Here is a 17,739-nt window from a genome sequence, read left to right as displayed (position 1 = left end):
GTGTAAATGTTGTTTTGGAGTGAAACTAAACAATAGAAGCTAATAAGGAAACTATAAAATGAAAAGGCGCAGTAAAACACAGCGTCAACATGTTGCAGTGACTCCCTCTGTCCTCTAGAGGGAGCTGCCTCACTGCACCATCGCCATCGAACGTCCCTCCAAAGCGGATGAACAGCGCGGACGACCAATCACATCTCAGGATTTAATATCACAATCCCGCTGGGCCAATGAGAGATGCGAAATGATGTCTCTCACTGTAAGGGGCGGGGTTTCTGGTTGATAGACACGTCTGCTTTTGAGCCCTGTCCAGATTTTCAGTGTGGACTGGAGTAGAGATTTTGGGAGGCAGAGATAGCGGTACGTGAGTTATTTTTGGAGGAGAGCAGAGTGAGAGGCCACGTTTGGAAAAAGTTCCCAATACGGATTTTTGGAAACTCCAGCAGGTAACGTCCAAATCACGTGAATTATGCATCAGCGGCTAGTTCAATGCGTTTTTGGATATTTGGCGTCTCATATAGTCGATTTTGTGTACTGTTAAATTATTACGTGCCCAGGCTTTGCCAGCAACCATAGTAACTAGCCTTGCTTTTCTGATGGGACCGTGCAAACACCACGCTTCCTACTGAAATCCGTTATTCACAGTCGTAACGTTACCTCCGATGCAAAGCGCTTCATGGCGTCTATCCCCGTTATCATCACCTCTCGTTAAACGGCTTCCACGTACCGAGGTATCCCGGGGTTTTACGTGGTTAACAAAAACCTTTCAGGGATACCTTTCGCTTAAATTACCTACGCAAAACAAACATAACTCACAAGTTTCGAAGTTGTTTTCTAAATGAATAGACCCCGACACGTTAGTGGCGGCGGCTGTATTTCCTGGTGTAGGTGAACTCCGCCGTTACGTTAACGGTGAGTTGAACGTTGGCGGTTGGTTTTTCTAATCGTCATTTTAACGTTATTCAAACATCCATCGCCGTGTTTACGGGACAGCTCCTAACTTAGCCAACTAGCCAACTAGTTAACTACTTCATACCGCCAACTAAGTTAACTCGGGCTGGTTGTTCAAACTGTGGAAAACAACAACTTCCCAGTTTCCTCGCTGTTGTCATTCGTGCGTTTATCCCCTTGTGTACCGACGTTAGAGTTGTGGTAAAATAAAACACCGGGCTGTGTGTGTGTGTGTGTGTGTGTGTGTGTGTGTGTGTGTGTGTGTGTAACGTTGTGTTAGCACTAGCAGTCAGTCTACACTACAGTGTGTGTTACTGATAAAGAATAAGGACGTCCTCTATATTAACTTATCAGTGCCAAATCTGATGTGACTGCTTTGAAATACTCTAACCACCTACACTTTTAAACGCATCACATGGAGCAAATGAAGTAGTTACTCAGAAACTCTTCTATCAGTTAAACTGTTTAGTTGTGTGATGTAACTGAAGGATGGTGCTTATCCTAACATGCATGTTGCCATTCTGCAGTAAAACATTGGTTTTAATGAGCTGAATAGATTTTTAACACCAAAGGTAAGTTTTTATGTTCAATCAACATGTTCCATTACTTTCTTGCTATTGTTTGCTCTGCGAGATTAATTGCATCTGCATGCATTATTGTGTATTTCAAAGACAAACCCATAGTCATGCCTTTTTTGACAGATGGTCAGGGATGATCTAGTTCAGACAGACAAGCCAACACATCGACAGAGTGGATTCAGCTCAGGTTGTGCTCAGTCGTTGATAATTGTGGTAAAAGGTCAGTAGCAGTTGGCAAACATCAGTTACATTACTGCCAGTTAAATAAATGTGCATGTTGTGCTACAGTCACACAGTCGTACCTGATTTTTTCGGTAACAATCTGGCAGGTGCCTTTTGCAGTTCAGTGCGTGATGTGTACTGTAACCATGACTGAGTCTGAGACAGACAGACTAATATTAGGGCATTTATGCTACTAACAATCACCCTTAAATCTAGTTCTTAACTGTGTGCCCTAATCTGTGTACTGTATGTGTGGTCAACCACTCATTATTTTAATCAGCCCAGCTCCCCTTTGATGCCTTCTTGTTTTTCCCCTTTGGGGTAAAGGAAAGTAGGTTAAATAGTAATGGAGGACATCAGTGCAGGGACAATGTCATGAACAGTAGTAATGTTCAGCATGTGGGAATTTATAACCAGGCAACAAGTCTGTTCATACTTTATTGACTGTCATTGCATTGGATTGTTTTCCATAAATGACACAGTTTTATTGTTTACAGCACAATTGTCAAGTCACATTTTTCCCTGAATTATTGTTGGATTCTAAGGCTGTTGATACTGCCATCTAAACCCCTTTAAGAGCTGAGAGAAAACCCTGTGGGATTGAAAAAAAAAATTATATAACAGGGTCATCATCTATCCAGTGACCCACCCAAGTGAGCTCCTCTGATGCCAGTTTTCCTCATGTTTGTATGAATAATTTACATAGGCATGGATCATACAAGGCCAAGATACACTGAACTTCTAGGATTGCTGGGAGTATTTTGACTATGTGAAAATTAACAGTATATTGAATAATAGAAGCATCAGCATTAATATAATACAGTAAAACAATAACCGGATGGATTGTTAACCCAGAAATGACCATAGATTTTATTTAACACTTCTCCTTGTGCAGTCTCAGCAGCATTGAACATTACACCCTTCTCAGAGGTATTATTTTCTGCACGTCTATTGTATGTTGTTGTATTGTGTTACAGGTTTTTGGATTATTTGGTACAGCAGCTTATGTAGGTGACTATGTGAAAGAAAATCCACTACGCTATAGATCAAAGCTTTCGTGATATCTAGTCACATAAACTAAATAAATATGCATTGGAGATTTTTTTTTTTTTTTTTTTTACAACAAGAACAACATAAAAATAGACTCAATGTGGGCAGGAATGATTCTTGGTTTGGAAAGCTATAAGGGAAGGTCAGCAATGAGTGTGTGTGACCGTCTGGTGTGTTTTTTTTTCTGACAAGCTCCTCTCTGTGTGTATGGTTTATCTATAATCGTCAGTGTCATGTTCGTTCTCAACCTCTCAGGATGTGAGGAACAGTGGCAGCTCTGTCATACCCACTAATGAGAAGCCTTAATTGGTTGTTCTGGTGGGAGAATCTGCTCATTAAAGCTAACTGGAACTAACGCTGAGATAGCTAGAATGAGCTCATGTTTTTTTTTCTTTTCTTTTTCATCTCAGTATTCCTATTGTCGGGCAAAAGCTTTGCATTTCCTATCATTTTTGGGTCTGTATTTTATGCGATGATGTTTTAGTGTATGTTTTCAGTAGTTTCCCTGTTCCTGGTTTTGTTAGGTGTGTGAGCGCTGCAGATTAGAAGTCAAACTAAGAAACAAGCAAAAGAAGATGACGGTAGCACCAATACCTCTAAGCAGAATACAGCTGCATTAATGAGTAAGAATAAAACTTCTGTGGGTGCTTTATGGCACAGTGGTAACAGTTGATACTGAGTGATGCTTCTTTTATTGTCATCATTAATGTTTTATGACTTTCTTATGATTTATGATTTGCCACACATGCAAGGACACACTTCATTTGTTTTTTTTTTCTCCCCTTCAGAGGGCAAGGTAGGGAGACACAGGAATGCAAAAACAGGAAAGTGGAAAGTAGAAATGGAGCGATCAAAGGAGAAACGGAGGGAAGAGAGAAATGAATGGAGAGGAAGGTTAGTAACAGACATAAGAGGAGAAAGAGAGATTGAGTGAGAGCGACAGAGAGTGAGAGATATTGCTTAACCACTCGGAAAGGCTATGGGAACATCACTGTGTTTTCATCCTGACCCTGTGGGTTCAACAGGAGCGAAACACATCACATCAACTCAGATGCACACACTTTGTCCTACTGTCCCACATTGCAGTGAATGACTACTGTGGGCTGTGGTTTTAGAAAAGTAGTGTGTACAGAACAAATGCAGTCCTCCAAATCACAAAGTCACAAATGCAGCTGGCTAGGTTTTTCCAGTCTGTGAAAGCAGTTGCTTCTATAGTTGCAAATCACAATTCAAAGCTTTCATCACAGTGACATTGGTACTGTCAAGAACAATTTCAAAGGTGGACATATTCTACAGTGTAGCAGTCAGCCATGCGAGTAGTAGCCTCTTGGCTTCAGGGCAGCTTGGCCAGCGGGCACTCCACAATGCAGGTTCACACAGAGAAGATCAGAAAGACATGAATGGATGGAGACTGTAATGCAATGTTCAGCGTATTACCGCAACAGAGAGCGTGGGGGGTAAGAGGGTGAAGTGGGGAGAATGGAAGCGGGATCAAGATGGTCGTGTGTGATGAAGGGGACAAAAAATACAGAGGTTCAGATAAACACCAAAAAATTTAAATGAGAAAATAGGAGTGTACACTGGTGATGCTGTTAAAACACCAACTTTAATGACTTTAAATGGAAAATAGTTTGACATGGTATTAGAATTATAGCAATTAGTACAGTCATATTTTTGTTAAATGGGCTCATTAGAGAAGAATAGAAAATCCTTATGTTGAAGGGTAACATTTTACACCCAAGAGGGAGAAAGAGGACAAACTGTTTTCTCCAGCAAGGGTTCAACTCTGAAAGAAACGATAGAATAAAGAACAGCGATAGAGCGTGGGCCTGTGGCTCTGGCAGCGAGCCAGACATAGTTAAAAACAGATTAATCAGCATAGGGTCACATTCTCACAGAGAGGCTGAACAGTTGAAGGCAGGGCAGGGCAGAACCTTCATCTTTTCAAAGCCACATCTTAGGGAGAAGCACAAGGAAATGTTGGCACAGAGGCCGGTTTCAGCAGAAAATGGGTGATATTGTGGTTAAAAGGCTGAGATCTGGTCTAAAAATCCTTTATAGTGCAATAACATGTCACCAGCATAGGTGATCTAAATTTGGCATGTCAAGAAAACGTCTTAGCCATCACAGAGCCAGCGAATGCAAACAAATGTCATATTGGACCTTATAGCAATGTCTAAACAAATAAAATGACATTATTTATCGTAATTTTAAACGCAGACTTTAATAACTTGAATCCAAACATCTGCACTAAAAACAAAGTGATACCAATGTTATTTTTATTTTAAGGATATAATCAGTAATTTTCAAAATCATATAAATCACAGGTCTGTTTGTCTAATTTCAGTTTGTAAATGGAAAGATATATAATCTCTATGTTTGCCAGTCTGGCAAAGTTAAGAATATAAGTGTGTTTACAGTTTGTGTTCACAGATATTTGACAACACCAGAAAACATTCATTCATTTTTATTATTCATTCATTCATTAATTGATTAACTGGAATGCAGATTAAATGATTTGTCATTTACTTAATTTAATCGGTCATTCTTTGATTCATTCATCGTGTGTTAACTGCTCATTAATCAGTCAGTGACAGTCAGTGTGTCAAAATGGTAAAAAGAATGTGAGAAGAGAAGAATCAGCGGAGGGGGAGATACCAGGGCAGAGTCATAAAGAGGAAGGGTTGTGGGGAGGAAAAGGAAGTGAGCGGAGTGTCTGGGGCAAGAAGGCTTAGAGGAAGCACAGTTGCTCTTCAGAAGCTATGAAGTTTGTATAACACTTTGGAATATGTATAGAGAACTCAGTGAACTCAGGGTGTATATATGTGGCCTTCAGGATTTAGCCAGCCAGGAAGTCTGATACCTAAATTACCTTCTTCTATCTTTTTTATAATTAAAGCACAAACAATAAACGATGAATAGTAGATGTAATAATAGATGAAGACATCATACTGCTGTATTCCATGAATATGAAGCTTTCAGGCCATTTGACACGAGAAACACCATTGTTGTTAATCATTATGTCATCTTCTTTCAGACCATTAACCACATTAAACGTGAAACAGCATTGTTATTACCACTTATGTCATCTTTTAAATACAAGGTGCTGATTTTTTACTATACAGCACTGTACCTGGAGCTGCCCTTCTAGCCCATTATGCAGACAGGAACACATTCTAGCTTTTCACAGACTGAATAAAGAAACCCTTCATAAGAAAACCTATTAAGTTACGGAAGTTAGGCAAACAAAGGCTAGTGAGCAGAGGAAGGCCAGGCTCCATCTCTTCTTGGTTGAACTGTCAGCATGTTCAAGAAAAACTTGAGAGATGTATACATTTTCCTTTTGATGAGAGGCAGACCATGACTGTACACCGTGGTGGTGGTGGTGGTGGTTTTCATCCGGTCGTTACCTCTTTTTTAAGTTGACTGGTTTCTAATGACACAGATTCTTAGACATTAAAGTGGGTAAAAACGAGAAAATAAAGATCGAGGGATGAAAGCTTCAACCAGGGGGAAACAGAAGGAGGGTTTGAAGCTTTCTCACTGCCACACTTCCTGTCTCCTGATAAGAGGTCAGAGGTGGCTGGCCTGGGATTAACTGATACGAGAGGCCTCAATAATCTGTCTGGTCATGACACTGAGCTGCTGAAAAAAACCTGGTTACAGCAACTTTTTTCACACAGTGATGTATGAGCACGTTGCGGGACTTAAGAGACAACATGACCTCACAGTAATTGAGAAAACAGGATGATGTTCTAGAAATGAGGACATGTTATGGCATTCACTCTGGGGATGTCTAATTTTAGCGTTAGAGGTTAAATTAGTAGTTAGATCATTAATAGCAGCAGACAACTGAGAGGTGGTGACGCGTATTTTACTGATAATTGACTAATGAAGTATCTGCTTGCTTCACCTTTAATTTAGCCACTTTGCACACTGTATTTATTGCTGCAGTGAAAGATGAGTAGTCACACTCAACAATCATGAATGTCAGATGCTGTTTTTTTTTTCTTCTCTCTTTGCTGTACAATATTTGTTGACTTTAGGCATGTCAGTGGTGAGCCGAGTATTCAGTATTAGTGTTATGATTGAGAAAGCTCATGTTTTTTACAGTTTTCTACCAGGTCACAGCACTTTCGGTTTGTTTGTTATCAATACAGGATGATCCACGCATCTTTCAGTTCTGGGCCCCAAGAGCAGGATGTTTTTTTTTTGCACAGCCGCATCAACTTGCCATAAAAGGCGGCTGTAATAATGAGCCATGAAGTCAGTTGTTTTGCCAGAGCACCTGTTGTTACCACCCTCTATGGGGTGTACGCTGCCATAGTAACACCACACCCACTGCTACTCGGGAGAGACTACGTTTCACCACAGGTTTCGCTCTTCTTTGTTTTTTGTTTTCCTTTCGCTTGCTCACCCTTTTCTATCATCCCAGCTAATGCCTGCTTTCTCTCTCTCTCCTTTTCTCAGTTATCCTCTCTCAGACACAGTAAACTGTATCTCCCCTCATGTGCACTCGCATGACCCACCCATACTTTCACTCTTTGTCTCTCTCTCTCTCTCTCTCTCTCTCTCTCACACACACACACACACACACACACTTGCGCCTGACTGCTTTAATCGCTGAATAGGGGAGTTTAGCAGTTAACAATAGTAGTTATGAGCTGACCCGTTATTCTCACTCAGAAAGTGATAGAATGAACACTGGAACATAATAGGTTTTAATTTAATCTTCACTTTGTATTATAATCTGCATTGTTAAGTTTCATTGTTGGCTCATAAAAGAAAATGACATGCCATTAGAGCAAATTAAAATAAACGTGGGTAGAGGAAAATCTATGAGAGAGTGATGAGTGGAATATTGCGAATTTAAAAGCATTAAACAAATTGCAAAAAAGACAAGCACAAAAGTGAGAAATTCCAGGTGGCAGTTTCTAAAATTCATTGGCTGCTTGAACCTATTAATTGATTGTAAATTGCATATTTTTTTGTTTTAGCAGTTTAAAGTTTGGAAGCATTTTCAAGATGGATGTTTCTCATTTTTACACATTTAGCAGATGATCAATCCAAAAATATTCAAAAGAATATGCAAAAATGCAAATAAGTATTTTGTGACCTATAATACAATGTAATAGTACCACATATCATTTATCAAGTATTTAGTGGTAAATAACATGCTGACAGAATTGAATGAGGCAGAACTTGTAGTTTTGTTAGTGTTTTTATGGTGCTGAGTAGCACAGAACTGAATACAGGGTCCTGATGTGTTTTTCGGCAGACAGTAGCAGTTATGAGCTGGCAGTAATAACATAGAAACAGAAATAATGACCAAGTATTGGCCATTTAAACGTCACTTATGAGCTGACCTTTCATTTGCTAAGCTCTAACCGAAGGCAGCAAACAGACACTAAGGAGCATTCGTCAGCATGTATTCCTTCAAGGAAGTGACAGGCTGATGCCATGTGTAGGAGAGACAGGCAGAGTTAGGCAGCGAGATGAAGGAATGAATGGATAGACAGACAGACACACAAACATACACAGGGATTATCCTTTGTGTAATCCTCAGTTTCAGGGTCAGAGTGAAGTGTAAAGGGACAGGCATGGTCAGAATTTTGACACCAGCACTCTGTTTGTGTGTGCAACTGTATAAGTATGTGTGATTGAAAAAATAAACCCCATAGCTGGTGTGTTTGTCAGTAATTCTGCAAGTATGTGTTCACATATGTTTTCAAAGCTGTTTTTGTGCGCGTACGTCTTTGCGTGTTTGGTATATTTGTGTGCGTATGCATGTGTCATTGCGTGACAGATGGACAGATCATACAAGAGAACAGCACAGATTAGGATTCTGCACTCTGTATGTGTGTAAGTGTGTGGTTGTTCCAAAACCAAACAGAGTCTCAGTAGCTGTCAGCTGTTGGACTGTGGAGGAATAGCTGGAAAAGCTGTTCGCTTGTTGCATCAGTCTTTAGATTTTGGGATGTTTTTTGTTAGTGATCTGCAGGAGTGAGCATAGAATAGTTTCAGACCCATCAATTATTGGTGCCCACACTGACAACATGTAATGCAGCTTTATTTTAAGTGTAGTGGTCCCCAGAAGGTCCCCAAATGTTGAATCTTAATGACTTTAGTGATGCCCTAACTTCTCCTCTAGTGCTACTTTGGAATAGATCCTATTCACCTGTTTTTTTACAACCTGTCTCAATTGTGTAATGCCTCAGTTGCAAATGGGCAATTGTCTAAAACCTGTTTAACATGGTTTCAGATGTCTGAATAACTGCCCACAGCTTACGTTTGACCAAGCAATTCACTTAGGCTTGGTCATTTCAAGGCTGGGAAATGCAGCCAAGCCTGGATCAAGCAGACAGGATGCTATTGTCTTCCTGGCTCCTCTGGTACTTGTGGGTTGGTGGGTTACGGTGTTGCAACACAGGCTGGAGTGATGCCATGCGTCTATTTGTTTCCTGAAGCTGAGGACCTTGGTGTGGTGTTTTTTTTTTTTTTTTTTTTTGAAGTTCATATTAATATTAAAGTAGTTTGACACAGTGTGAACAAATGCTACCAGCCACAGCATCTGGGTTGACAGAAAACAACACTCGACAATTGTAATTGTCACTGAAGTAGAACACACTCTCTCACACACATATAGTTCTGTTGTAAACAAAGTATCCTTTTGTATTGGGTGTGGTGCATGATTGAGGATGAGAGGAGGGAGTGAAAAGTAGCTGTTGCAGTTCCTGTAGGTCCACCATGTAGTATCTGCTCTGCCTTGAAATGGGTTTAGGCATGGCAATAATCTCTATTGTCACTTCTGTGCTCGTCCACTAATCTGTATTTTTTCTGTGGTAATCTCTTGTCTCCATGGGGATTTATTGCTGTAGTCCATGAATGTCGTTGCCACGGTAACTGTTCCGCCCCTTCTTTTCCCCATAGAGTGTGGTGGGAGGGTACGTATATGTTTTTATATTAGACTTGGAGTTGTCATGTTCGCTTAATCTGATTAGAATAAACACAAAACAATTGGAGCCAGTAAATCACTTCTTTATTTTCTCCTTTTCTTAATGTCTGACTTTTGCACTCACTCTTGTGTCTTTCTATCATAAAGTTTTATCTCTCAGCCACAGGGCATTTCAGGCAGCACTTGTTGCTATGACGACGGCCCCTAAAACCCAGACAGAGAGCAATAAAGTTGTAAGTGGATGGGTTATCATATGTGTGTTTGTTTGACGGAAGTGGCTGCAATATGGCAGTATAAAACAACACCACTCAGGATGTTGAAATGAAGATGTGGTGTCATATGGGCAATCTGGTCAGTGTGGTGTATACACAAGGTTTTCAACCAAAACAAAAAAAATCTGGTGGTTTGAGCGTCGTCCCTGGTGTGTAATTCTCTCTAACCGCTTTATTTGTTCAATTTTTTTTCTCGTAGAATGGAAAGGGCAGTTGCAGAGTGCATGCAGGCCAAGAAGCATGTGGTCATGCCATAGTGTTGGGGAGAGTGAAAAACAAGATTAATGTGATCTTGTCAAAAATGATGTTTGTAAAAATAAAACATCTTGGAGAAAAAGGCAAATATGATTATTTCATACTTTAAATAAGTATTTCCATTAGTAATCTGGCTCGGTAAGGTCTCTCTCCTTTCTCTTCCATCCATGCATCCATCTTCCACCTCTCTTCATCTCCCTGTTGCGTCAGCTCCTCTCTTGGCCCCCCCTCCCACGGCAGAGAACATGCCTCACCCTCCCATGTTCTCTGCCGTTTTCTGCCCTCGTTTCCCGGAGCGATTGTCCCGCGGGATGCAGAAGCGGAGCTGCGAGGGAGAGAGGAGAGGATGGAGGGGAGAAAATGGCAATGACAGTTTGTAGGGCAGGCATTTTCTAAGAGTTGGGAAGCGAACGTGAAGGTAAGAAAGACAGAGAGATACAGGCAGGTGTAAGAAAGGCGGACAAAGACTAAAGAGCAAAACGAAAGTGTGAACAGAGAGAAAATAGCGATAAGAAGTAAAGGGAAGAGGAAAAAGGAAAGGACTTGCAGGGGAAGAGAGAGCAACAGAAACAATAGGTAAGGCTGTTAGTTGTGTCCATCAGTTCATCAAATCATCTAACCATTCATTAAACCAGTCATCTGAAACACAAAACAAGACAGGTGGAACATGCAATTAGTTGAGATTTACTGTGTAGGAAGGAGTTTAATCAGTGCTGTTACACAATGTGAAAATTTCTGTTTTCATCATTCGTACAATTGTACACCAAGTAGCCAGAACATGTGAAAGCTTAGAGTTGACGGTCACGGGAGGAAAGTTGAGATTTACCATATGTTAGAGGCATAAAATGGAATTTTAGTTTAGTTAAATTAGACGAACATGCACAAACCCTAATACCTCATCTAATTCACCTGGCAAGATAAGTTGTGCGTCAGTGTGTTTGTTCTGAATCTGAAGGCATTTCTTGCATATTTGGACCACTGGGTTACTTGAACTTTGTTAATTGGCTGTGAAGGTTGGTTGAAACATAGCAAAACAATTGAGAAGTGCAATGCATGCCTCTAGATAAATACTGCCTGAAATACTACTGGACATTGGGTGATAGTTTAGCCTATTTTATGCATTAGATGAGGCTATGAGATGTGCTAAACATGTATTTAACCCATCTTTGACCCCATTTATATGAATGAACTGAAATTTGTAGCCGTGTCACAACTATTGTTTACATGGACTGTGGGAAGAAGAGAGAAAGAGGAGGGGTTTAGTGGGAGATTGGAGGGGATTGAAAAGGGGCCCTGGAAGAAATGGATAGAGAGGGGAGAGTGATGAGTGTGGAGGCTTTGTGAGAAAGAAAGAGGAAGATGGAAAAAGAGAAAGATGGAGAGTTAAAGAACAAGAAAGTTGAGAGGGTGAGTTAGAAAGTTGTGGGAGAGGTAAAACAACGTTCTTGGTGTTCTACAGCTGTAGAGAGAGAGAGAGAGGGTCAGTTTAAAGCAGGTCTAAGTGGCCGTGACCAACATCTTGCAAAAAAGCTGCATTCGGATGCCAATTCTCTCACACAAATACACACACACACACACACACACACATTGCATACTGTTCCATTGAGGAACAGTCTCAGAAGAGTGGGTTCTGCAGAAAGTAGGAGGCAACAAACCTGTTTTAATGGCTCTATGGGTTTTTTAAACTGGAGAAGACTATAGCATAGGACAAAAAATGTGCCTGTTCTAAAATTTACTTGGACCACCTGCGCAGAAGAGAACCTGAGGGTGTCACAAACATTTGACAAATGCTGTTTCTTCCACATCTAATGCTTATGAAACAAAATGTTTATGTTCCCTTGACCATACACAGCTACACTTAAAATATCTCTTAATACTCTTAATTAACAGCCACAGCCTCTTTAACCTTGGAGAGGTTTTTTTTTTTTTTTGGAAATTGCTAAGATTTATTTTTTTATGCATGAACTTTGTTGACACAAGTGCATCTATGGCTTCTGTAATATTTGCACACACCCTCATAGACACCTCTCTGTAGCCATCTCCTTCTCCCCTCCGTACCTCATTACCCAATCATGCGTAAGGAGACCTGTTCTATTTTTACTCCCGCCCCCTCCCTACACACCGCTGCTGCACTGTGGATGTGCGTGTGAATGTCATCTCTCATTGAAGGTGACAGGGCAAAGACAGAGAGGGTTGAGACAACTGGGAGATAGTTAGAAAGCACAATGCAGGCAGCAGGATCTGGAAAATGAGAATCTGGGGCACACAGCACTCAAACAACAACAAATGCAGTGACTTAAAGCAGGTCTTCATCAGTGTAAGAGAGGAAACTGGTAGTGCGGACACTCCACATGTTGAATTGTGTTCAGTGTGTAAATGCGTTGTTTGTAATGTCCCCTCCTCCTGGTCATGTGGAAATGGTGACGTGCTTTATGTTAGATGCTGCACCTTATTAAAAGCTCTTACTCTTATAGTTTGATCTGTAGTTTAGCTTCCCAGATCCTGCCTCAAGTTCTCTCTGCTCGAATAGACAAATCAAATAGCCGGAAAGGGTGATGGATGGACAAAGAGCAACAGATGACTTAAGAGTGAATGAGTTATTTCTAAATCTCAGCCTGGAGTCACCCACACCAGACCAAAACATGCTGTGTGTACATGGGTAGACACCCTTAGCGTGTAACATCACATATTGTGAACTCAGCTTCAAACACCAAGAAATTAGTGCAGAACAACTTTGCCTGTTGCTGTGATTGGGTGTGTGTGGACAACGCTGCCAAAGATATTTGGGTTGAAGAGTGTATGTGTGTGTGCTGACCACAGCTGCAGGATAAAACCAATGACTCAGATAATAAGAATTGTATAATTTGCCCTCCTTCATGCTGTGTGTGTGTGTGTGTGTGTGTGACTGCTTGTAATCAGCTGTTGACCCAGATGAAACTCTCTGTGTGACATAATGTCATCCTAAACTCTTCTGTTTTTCTGCACTTGTGTAAATAAAACAGGGCAGCCCAAGAGCTAATGTCTCAAGCAGCTATGAGCTCATGTGCTAACAGCTGTGAGCCGCACGACCAGAATGAGCCAAATCAGATAACCCTTCATTTTGGTGTTTTACCTATTAGCTTCAAATTTCCAGCGTTGTTGTACTTGTTACCCATTCTGTATTGCTCCAGTTTTAAAGAAAACATTACCTGCACTCAAAGCCAGAAACCATGTGATCATGGAGCTCATTTATAAAAGATTCTCTGGATGCCATGAAAGATTAATATTCATGTCGAAGTCAGTGGGGAAATGGGCAGTTAGATTTTTTTCCCAGCTCTCTGTCATACATCAACAGCTAAATAAACGTGGTATCCTTGTTCAAGTTAGAAATAGGGTTAGGGTATCATTTTTAGTGTATAGGCATATCCTTAAAGACAATGATTCAGTGATATAAACCTTTTTTTTTTCTTTTTTTTTTTTTTTTAACCCTCCTCCATCGTTCTACTTTCCTACTTTCCAGGTTAACGTGTCACCATGACAACAGAAGCAGGCTCTGAGACAGAGGTGAAGGAGAAAACAGAGGAGTCAGCTGCTCAGGCGGACGAATCGGAGAAGGCAACAGAAAAAGCCCAGGAAGTAGCGAACGCCGAAGAGGAGGATAAAGAAAAAGAAAAGGAGAAAGAGGGGAAAGGAATATCTCGATACCTGCCAACATGGCTTAAGAAGCAAAGGTCTCAAAGCCAGGTACAGTAAATTCACACTATTTTAGTCATGGTTGACATAATAGTGTCAATAAAACCTTCTGTAAAGATTTAGCAGCAAAACATTTCTGTTCCTATCATAACTGGAAATAAATTGATGAATATCTTGGTTGGGTTTTTTGATTTCTGTATTTTTTTTTCCCCCCCTGACCCATGAAGACCTCTCCGACCAAGGAAGTCCCTCCCACAGAGAAAGCTGCAAGCAAGGGGACACAGGAAGAGGAGGGACCTGCCCCTGAAGTGAACGGTCACGCAGAGGAAGTGGAAGAGAAGGAGGCAGTAAAGTCGGAGCAAGTGAAGGCAAAAGAAGCAGAATCTCATTCCAACACCAGTGCTGACACTGAGGTATTGGTAGTGGACAGTGGAGGGGTTACATCAGTATATTGTTGCTGAGGGTGTGATGGAGTGATGAGGAAAAATACAGCTCAGACTGTCATATACAAACAGCCAGAATTGAATTACAGCTGGAATAGCTTGTATTTGTGTCATATACTGTACGTATTATATAGTGTTTATTCTAAGTCATATTGTTGCCTTGCAGCCCAGTGGCAAAAGTTCCGTTGCCAGGTGTTAGTATGTGACCCTGGGGTTGGGAACTGCTGGGTGCTGATGATGCTGAATACATAAATAGAAAACCATCCATCCCATAAAGGAATAGTTTTTAGACAAGAAAGCTAATAACTGAAGTTCCAAAAATATTGAAAGATCATTTTAACATGGTCAGTTGAGTAAGAAGGGGAGAGAAGAGTAAGAGTCATTGCTATTGAAAATAGATGGTATGACCTACAACTTTGAGAATCTCTGTATCTTGCTGCTTACAGTGATTAACAGGAAATGTGCATATATTTTATAAGAGAACTGCAAAGAATATGCCTCTGTTGATTTCGCATCATATCAATATGAATGTTCTGTTGGTCAGTTAGTAAACAACAGTGCTTACCAGACAGTAAGCTGGTGGAAAGTATTTTGCCTAAACAAATTTCCTCCTAGGGAAGTCACATGTTGTTTTGGATATGCATATTAAGTTACAAATTTTACTCTGCACAAGAAACTCTTGCGTCAGCTGAGATAGTTAGATGTTGTTAGATAGACAGCAGATAGTTAGATGGCAGCAGTGTAAAAGTAATTCAGAGCAGTACACACAGACAGCAGAAACACACAAACACGTGCACACATGCACGCACACAAAGCCTTTCTCCCTCAGACACATGCGAACACATAAACTGTTCCATCCAGTGATCACACTAAGCCACCCAGGCCCACCCAGTGACATCAACACTGTAGTGATCAGGCCAAAAGAAACGCCTGTGGTTTGAAAGAGCAATTTGTAACTAGAAGGGGATTTTCACAAAGAGAGTGACACAAAGAGAGGAGACAGTACTCTCTGTTACTTACTTTGATTTTTTTTTTAGGAGGAGGAAAAGTTTTTATAGTCATAGTTGGGAAACTTGTAAATATCTAGTTTGACATTTGTCTTGCTTTTCATCGTGCGCTCAGCCCGCCAAGGAAGAGAAGTTGGAAGAGAGTCCAGAGAGAGGTCCTGAGGAGACCAAAGAGGCAACAGAGGGAGACGAGGCAGAGGAGCAGAAGAAAGAGCAGGAGGGAGAGGGGAAAGCAGAAGGGGACGGAGAAGAAGGGGGCCAGTCCTCCATTTTCCAGTCTCCTCTTCGTCTGACCAGGAAGACCAAGATGAAGCTGGTGGTGTGTCATGTGACCCTCCTGGATGGGACAGACTTCAGCTGTGAGGTGGAGGTAAGACACTGACAAAACTCAAACACAGACACAGGAAGTTCTTAGATGTTAGGTCTGAGGTGTTGGAGGTTTCGAGGTGTTTCAAAGGCACATGCATGTGAAAGGGAAAATCAACAGTTTGTTTTCTAAGAGGGAAGTTTCAGTCAGCTTCTGACCATGGGGAGTGACAAACAGATAGAAACATTTTTTACTAGTCATGTAAGTCACACATGAGTGGCTCTGTGTCAGTGATGTAATTGCTAATAGGATCAGGTCTTGTGTGCGTGTGTGTGCGTGTGCGTGTGCGTGTGGGTAGGAGTGTGGGGTATTTAACTTTCTGAGTCAAAGTACAGTTATGAGAGAAACACCTGCTCACTTCGTTGGGGCGTGGTTTAGGGGATAAATGCAGAGCAAAGCAGAGCGCGCTGCAGGGGCCTGTCTGGTGACTAGAACACACACACATGTACACACAAACCTGGCAGATTACATTGGGTCCCACCAGATTAGTTTTTCTGCATCTGCTGCCACCAACAAACAGGTGCTGCAGACCTGTCACAACTTAAACAATGCTTCTCTAAAAAGTATGAAAAACAGAGATGCATTTTAGTTTAATTAAGAAATTAGTAATTTAGTGCATGAACCCTATGATAAAGGTGTTGAGGAATTTCTCTCCACTGTTGTTATATTGTCCAATTGTCCTTCTGCGTGTGCTTTTGCATTATTACCATAATTTATGGTTAAAAATTGCATGTTTTTTTTTTTTGTTTATTTGTTTCATTAGTAGCGTGCATATTATAGCAGTACACATTCTTGCATTCCCGCACTCGCTCACAACCACGGGGAAGCTACCCAGAATAGCCACTGTGCAGGTCCATTGAAACTGGAACAGTTAAGTGTCTGGTTCATGGGCCGCTCAGCAGAATAGTGAGCATTTTTCCAGGTCTAGATTTTCTCATTTGGTCTGGGAATGTTAACTGACATCTTTAGTATGGCAAACACGCATCCTAATCTACAGTAGGCCAACACCCAGCAGCGTGCCTGTGAGTGTCTACGGTCCTTTAAACAGTAGCTGCTTTGTCTCTCAAACAGATAATGCTGATACTGCAACTAACTGCTATTGTCCTAAAATGCTCACAAACACACACACTCACGCACAAATCGGTCTATGCCTCCCTCCACTCACTGGCATAGTTGGGCCGAGAGAGGGAGAGATGCACAATGCATTCCAGAGATTAAATTTTTTGTTGTGCCCAGCAGGCCTCCAACACACACAATTTTCTACTCTAACTCCCTGTCCATTCTTCTATCATCCGTCTGTCCTATTTATTAACTGATGGCATCAAATTCATTCCGATGTAATAAAATAATGCATATTTTATTAGTTGTAGTGCTGTGGCCAGAAGTTTTCTGACTCTCTTTAATGGGTTTCAAAGGATCATTGTAGTGTCACATTATTTTAATGTTGGTTCTAAGAATGTCATAAATATTGGTTCGAGTAGGATTTTATTGCACTTTAGGTGCGGTTTCATAGAATTTCATTAGATTTCAGTGCTTGACATGAGTCAAGAAGTATTTGCAAATGTTAGGCACAGTTGATCTAAATTGGAAACACAGAGCAGTGCATTTTATACTTATACTGTGAAAAACAAGAATAAGACATGCAAGGACTCTGCAGCTATTGTATGATTTTTATGGTTTATGATTAAAATTATATGCAGGAATGTACAGCTTTTCATGTGTGTTGCTCAGTGTAAAAGTATTTTGTAGACATTTGTTTATGTTCTCCCTCATGGGTCACTTATGAAATATGAAAATAGCTCTGTTGTGGCAAATCTTGCACTGATCAGATTTACAGACTTGAATGCACTCAGATTAGCATTGTCCAGATCAATGCCTGTTACATGAAGATGTGTAACAGACACCCAAAAATGTTTTGTACAGTTTTTTTTTTTTCTACCTCCCATGTCAATATTAAAGATCTCCATACA

At 40.8% G+C, this 17,739-nt stretch overlaps 1 protein-coding gene across 7 annotated transcripts in view; it reads left to right on the top strand.

The window, feature by feature from the left end:
* The first annotated feature begins 297 nt into the window (after positions 1–297).
* Positions 298–17,739, top strand: part of epb41l2 (erythrocyte membrane protein band 4.1 like 2) — a 43,369-nt gene continuing 25,927 nt past the window's right edge. For all 7 annotated transcript variants that reach the window (XM_026318038.1, XM_026318037.1, XM_026318036.1 and 4 more), the window contains exons 1-4: positions 298–443; positions 13,780–14,003; positions 14,180–14,365; positions 15,518–15,772. In XM_026318038.1, the coding sequence (XP_026173823.1) occupies positions 13,794–14,003; positions 14,180–14,365; positions 15,518–15,772 (651 nt within the window). In that variant the 5' untranslated portion in view covers positions 298–443; positions 13,780–13,793. The remainder of the gene's footprint in view (positions 444–13,779; positions 14,004–14,179; positions 14,366–15,517; positions 15,773–17,739) is intronic.

The sequence above is a fragment of the Mastacembelus armatus genome, chromosome 24, assembly GCF_900324485.2.
Source record: "Mastacembelus armatus chromosome 24, fMasArm1.2, whole genome shotgun sequence".
Classification (NCBI taxonomy): domain Eukaryota; kingdom Metazoa; phylum Chordata; class Actinopteri; order Synbranchiformes; family Mastacembelidae; genus Mastacembelus; species Mastacembelus armatus.
Note: the sequence above shows the minus strand (reverse complement) of the source record. Positions and strands in the feature narration are given on the sequence as shown.